Source organism: Symsagittifera roscoffensis, chromosome 2 (genome assembly GCF_963678635.1).
Source record: "Symsagittifera roscoffensis chromosome 2, txSymRosc1.1, whole genome shotgun sequence".
In the NCBI taxonomy this organism is placed as follows: domain Eukaryota; kingdom Metazoa; phylum Xenacoelomorpha; order Acoela; family Convolutidae; genus Symsagittifera; species Symsagittifera roscoffensis.
The window spans coordinates 52,593,216-52,599,215 of record NC_087063.1 but is presented as its reverse complement, the minus strand read 5'-3'; the positions used below and the strand labels follow the sequence as shown (position 1 = coordinate 52,599,215).

General features: G+C 34.7%; 1 protein-coding gene across 11 annotated transcripts in view; it reads left to right on the top strand.

Annotated features, from left to right (window-relative positions):
- The first annotated feature begins 2,288 nt into the window (after positions 1-2,288).
- The window catches only part of LOC134840078 (galactosylgalactosylxylosylprotein 3-beta-glucuronosyltransferase P-like), a 97,232-nt gene continuing 93,520 nt past the window's right edge, over positions 2,289-6,000 (top strand). For 3 of the 11 annotated variants that reach the window (XM_063855756.1, XM_063855757.1, XM_063855755.1), the window contains exon 1: positions 5,120-5,226. Coding sequence is in view for 8 of the 11 variants with exons in the window: in XM_063855749.1 (XP_063711819.1) it covers positions 4,726-4,804; positions 5,067-5,226 (239 nt within the window). In the remaining 3 variants the exon portion in view is untranslated. Of the gene's footprint in view, positions 2,460-2,635; positions 2,729-2,895; positions 3,533-4,482; positions 4,805-5,066; positions 5,227-6,000 lie in introns of those variants that run through there. The other 8 variants (XM_063855749.1, XM_063855752.1, XM_063855750.1 and 5 more) reach the window with 8 other exon arrangements.

The following is a 6,000-nucleotide window of genomic DNA, read 5'->3' as shown; positions in this document are numbered from 1 at the left end:
CGCATGAAAGGTATTGCGCCGTATTGGTCACAAGTTGGTCAAATAGTTAAATTTTGAACAACAGTAACTTTACAAAAATTATCGCTGGTCAAATAGTTTTTATTTTTCCATTATAAAATTTATCGTAGTGAAAAAAAAAAATATTTAGTGAATGAGTTGAAGTTCAAAAAAAGAAGAAACAACAATTTGAAAAAGTTAATAAAATATCGGAAAAAAATAATTTAAGTTTTTTTTTTATTTTCGTGGTCTCCCGCAACTGGCTATGCTAAGTAGAAAGGAATGTTTTTGTTCTGACTTTCGATACGAAAGTAACGGAATATTTGTGCTCGGGGTGGGTTTTTTTTTCTTCAGACAAATTTCGACTTTTTAACTAACCATTTTTGACGGAATTTTTTTAATATCATTCGAAGGGTATTGTTGTCCTGAGCTCAAATTTTAAAAGATATTTCACCTGTGATCATTTTTTGTGAAGTTTTGTGTGTTTAAAGGTTGCCACTTTGGCCAATTTGGGACAATTAACCCGCGATATATTTTGCGCTATTAAGGCGTAAGCGAGATTTAATCCGTCTTAGAAATCGTTCCAAATTGGTTTAACGAAGCTTATTTGCAATAAATGATTTGTTACAAGTAGCAAAATCTATCCTTTTGTACTTTATATGGCGTGTGGGATGATGATTTTCATTAAAAAATTCAAATTTTAGAAAAAAAATTCCTTTTGTTTTATTATTTTTTATTTTTTAATGTTATTACTGCTCCATAAACCTAAATAGGCAAACGGAACATTCAGTTTAGAGCTTCGCCCTGATACGAGCAGTCTTGTTAGCGTTTAGTAACATATCAATAAGACCAAATTGCTGACCTCATTTTAATTTGGAATAATTCAGTTTCCGGCTCACCCGCGTTATAAGAACGCAAAATATCTCGCGTTGATTTCAAACTTTGATCAAACAAGACTGCTCCTATCAGGACGAAGCCCTGAATGTTTCGACTGCCTTTTAAGGTTTATGGAGCAGCCGTAATAATACAAAAAATTAAATGAAATAAAATAAAATGAAATTTTTTTTTTCTTCTTAAATTTGAATTTTTTTATGAAAATCATCCCCCACACGCCATATAAAGTACAAAAAGAGAGATTTCGTTCCTTGTAACAAATCAATTATGGAAAATAAGCTTCGTTCAACCAATTTGGAACGATTTATAAGACGGATTAAATCTCCGCTTACGCGTTAATAGCGCGAACTATATCGCGCGTTAATTAACCCAAATTAGTCAAAATGGCCAAAGTGGCAATCTTTATACCCTCATAGCTTTACAAAAAATGATCACAGGTGAAATATCTTTTCAGATTTAAGCTCAGGACAACAATACCTTTTGAATGATAAAAAAAATTCCGTCAAAAATGGCTAGTTAAAAAGTCGAAATTTGTCTGAAGAAAAAAAAAACCCACCCCGAGCACAAATATTCCGTTACTTTCGTATCGAAAGTCGGAACAATAAGCAATTCTTAAACCTCATAAATTGATCAAATGTGGAAAATAATTTTAATTTTGATCAAAGGACAACAATATGTTTCAAAGGGTGCAAGGAATTTCGTTAAAATTGTTCTATACTTAAGTTTTTGGCCGAACATTTGAATTGCGCGCTATTCAATCTAGCTTTAGTGAATAGCCACTTGCACATTCGTAAAAAACATCATGAAAAATTAGAAAAATTGAAAAGTATCTGAAATATTTGTCGAGATTTTTTGATACATCGACCAAACTGATTCTACGAGTTCTCCCAAATCACTATAAATTCCGTCTTTGGCCTTTTTTTAATGGCGCCGAACTTCTTTATAAATTATTCAGCGCTAGTTAGCCAAAAGAAGGTCGTAAAAAAGTGGGACCTTTTGGTTGGCGATGAGGTCTGCCCCTCCCCCTTAATTCGCTACTAGAGATGGACATATCTTGAAGTTCAATTGTGCATGCTGCCATAACATGGGGGATCACATGCCACTCATCAATTCAGATTAAAAAAAATTGATGACCACTTGATTTTTGTTAGTTTAGCTGAAACTCTAATTTAAAACTACGATCAATTATTCAACGAGTAAGAAACATGAAATATATGTGTACAGCAATGTTTTCTAAGCTTCCTAGCGAACATTGTTTGATTCAAATCAAAATTTCTGTGGCATATTTATGACGATGAGATGACACTTATTTGGCTCGATATATGATCACTTGAAACTTTCTCTGTTGTCATATTGATTTTCCGCTTTTAAATTAATATTTGATTTCTCTCTGTTTGTGCTGCTATTTAAATTCTAAATAACATCCATTCAAAGCTGACTACCAAGCTACTTCCACTTCAGTTGAGAAGTTTGGCTATTCTTTTTATTTTTTCTAGTCGTGTCGTTTAAATTTCAAATCTTATTCAAAACTTCTTACCACAGGGGGTGGAATGGGGCGGGGGTGGATGGTGCAGAAAAGCAATAGGTTGAAATATGAATACTAACTTTTTGTCCAATCAACAGCGGTGGAGTATGCGCAGGAGTAAATTCAGAGAGAGGGGGAGGCGGTGCTTAGTCGAAAACTAAGTTGGACGACCCATAATAAAAATCCTCCCACAAAAAATTCCTAGATTCACCCCTTGTAGCCCTGCAGGCACGTTTTTAAAAGAAACAGGTCAAAAAAGCCGGAAAATGTTGACAAAAAAATCGCGTTTTTTTGGCGCGAGCTCCCCTCAAAGTAAGTATATATTGGCGCCAAAGGCGCCTTTTTACCAAAATTTGAGGTTTCTTCACAAAAAATGCATTTCCTCAAAAGTACCAAAGGGGGGACCCTTTGGGTCGGCAGGGGGTCAAATCCCTGAAGGGGGAAGAGCGTATGCCCCCCTCCTCAAATCCGCCCTGAAGATAACCATTTTGAGCCTTTTTCTCAATATTCTGCACTTTTCTCAAATATGTTGCCTCACCCTTACGCAACGAGCGCGGATCATGGTGCACCTCGAGCATCCGATTTTCCGATTGACGGAATGAGATGTAACACCTTCCTCGTCGCTCTCTGTTCTTCATACCGTCCGACAAAAATGATCCAACAAAAAGTTTTGTTGATGATTTTCATATATGCATTATATGTGTAGCAAATATCTAGTTGGGGCAGCTAGTTCTTCTGTATAAGGTGAATTTCTTCTTACAGCAAGGCTTGAACAGGCCTATCTTTATTTATTTGAGAGTAAATATTTATTCGGCGCAATTCTAGAAACTAAGACTCATAAAGTGTGCTGTTTCTTATGCCTCGTAATGAAACTCCAACCAAAGCTTAATGTTCATCAAAACTTTCATTGACTTTTGCAAGTATATCATAATCTTACCACTTTTTGAACCCTGCCACGACCTAGTTGTAATACTATAATGCATTCTTATCTTCCGTGATCCGATCGAATCTGAAAGAATATTGAAGAACTGTTTATGACGTGTTCTCGATTATCTTGACCATGTTATTCGACTGTAAACGTCACAGAAGTTCTGTCTCTTTGATCGGTTTGATGCAGTAATAACTGTTTTCCGAAACATTTAATACAGTCGCCGTCACTGCATATAGAAATGGCCGTTTGTTTGCTGGCAGACACATGGCCACTCAATTATTGAAAAATATTTTCTAAGTATGATTTGGTGGTAAAAAGTTAAGCTACATAACTATATGCGGAGTTGTTTGGTTCGGGGCCACAGAACATTGGGTGTATAGACAGGCGCAGATCTAGGAATTTCTCGAGGGGGGGGGGGGGGATTTTCTAAAAGCTTTTGAAAATTTTGTCCACCTTTTTTTAGGCCCACAAAATTAATATTTTGAGCTCTCCCAAACCAGTATAAAGAGGCTAATTTGACCAAATTTTCTGCGCCGCAGGCAAATTTTTCAAAAAACAGGCCAAAAAAGCATTTTTGGGCGGTTTTTGGAAAATTTCGACCAAAAAATCGCGTTTTTTTTGGCGCGCGCTCCCCCCTCAAAATTAGTATATAATGGCGCCGAAGGCGCCCTTAGAACAATTTTAAGGGCAGTCATCCAAAAGTGGATATCCCAAAATAGTACAAAGGGGTCGGATACCGTGTATAGAAATGCTGTTTAAAACCACGTCTAGGAGTTGTCGTCATTTGTCGCCAGAAAAAAAACTGCGTCGCAGACTTAAATCGTTATAAGCCCCATTTTAATTCAAAGAGTCAGTTCGCTCTTCGTTCTGCACAACACTTTTGCCAATAATTATATAAAATTTGGATAAAAAACTCACAAAGCGATTGATATTGTAGACTGAAAAAGGCATTTTTCGGACCGTAAGTGAAACCGAAGAATGAAGTGATAACTCAAAGATTTTTTGTCTAGACGCTTGACCTGAAAATCGTGATTGATTTCCTTTTTTTTAAAAAAAAAAATTTAAAAACTAAACATAATTTTTTTGGGAAACGGCCTATACATTTAAACACTTATTTTAAAACTTCATTTTGTAGGAATCTCAGCCCACCAGAAAAAAATGTTTGCATGTTGGACTAGTGTTTGTTCAGTATCTCGTGAAATTATTGACTCTCCACTCTCAATATGTAGTTTTATACAATTGTTACTGCCACAACGTTACCTAACAAATATTTAGACATACAATCGATAGTTATTTGAACTTGGCGATTTTCTCTCCGTCAAAGAACTTATATATTGCAGTTTCATTTTGAATCTACAAAAGCCATACGAATTACAACATGTTTTGCCAAAACCAACTATCGAAACGATTATGTCGATTCCTGATCCCTCTTACCTTTCTCTTGATTACTTTTACAGGTGTGATATGAACTTAAGAGACGGGTCCCTAAAGTAAAGATGTAAAAAATCGATGCCTAATGTTATTGAACATGGGTCCCCTGTTAAAATGTCCCTCAACCGAAATGGTCTCTTAAGGAGATGGCAAATAAAATCCTACGATATCTTGAAAAAAAGCTCGATATATGATATTTTGTCGGGAGATTTATCGGATACTTAAAGCCATTAATTAACTTTCAGTTTTTTAGGGACCCCTCTAAACGAAGTACCTTCTCTGTTTTAGTTTTTATCGAACGGTATCCACGTGAATCACAATTGAGTTACGATAATTGGTCGAATTACATTAAAGAGGGTGGAAAAAAGTTTTACGTGCCATATATAGCGTTGGGCAGCTACAACAAGGCATGGTACCACACAGAGGATAAACCGAGTCCTGTTAATGGGTAAGAAATTATGTGACCTATCGAGAAACAAAGTTATAAAATAAGAACAGAATGACTTTTTATTTAATTTTTTTTTCAACCAATATCCATTGTGATTCCCAAAAAAATTCGTTTCCTTTTTAAAAATTAATTTTGAATAGATACAAGTCTTGAATAGATACCAAGCTCAAACAGATTTTCTCATATCAGAACAAAATTCTGCATGATCCTTCTGCCCTTAATTGCAACTATATATCCGTCTGCCTTTCAAAAGTACCAGGGTTGAACTCCATAAACCAAAATTGCTTATCTTACAATTGCATACACCGAAAATGCTTATCTTACAATTCCATACATCAAATGTTTAGAAAAATGCTAATCAAACAATTTTCATGCAATTTCAAAAACTCATTGAAAAAAAAATGAATTAGTTTTTGCTGCTATTTGAACAGTATAACAGTCTAGTGATGAAAAAAACTGTGTCCAGGCGGCAACAAAAATTTTACAAATAATATTGAAATTGCCCCATTTTTTTTTGTTTTTTTTTCAACCGCAAATAAATTTTGAATGCAAACTTTAATTTTTTGTCTGTATAACGTAGTCCTGGATACACAAAAATTGGATTCTTTTTTCCGTTTCTCTGAATAAATATTTTCAAACAGGCATGAAAAATCCTATTTTGTTTTTAATTTCCTTGATTTTATTCCCAGTTATTTTCCTTGTATTCCCAGTTTTTATATACCTTGATTAATGTCTAATAATTTAAAAATTTTCTTAAACAATCATCTTTAAAAA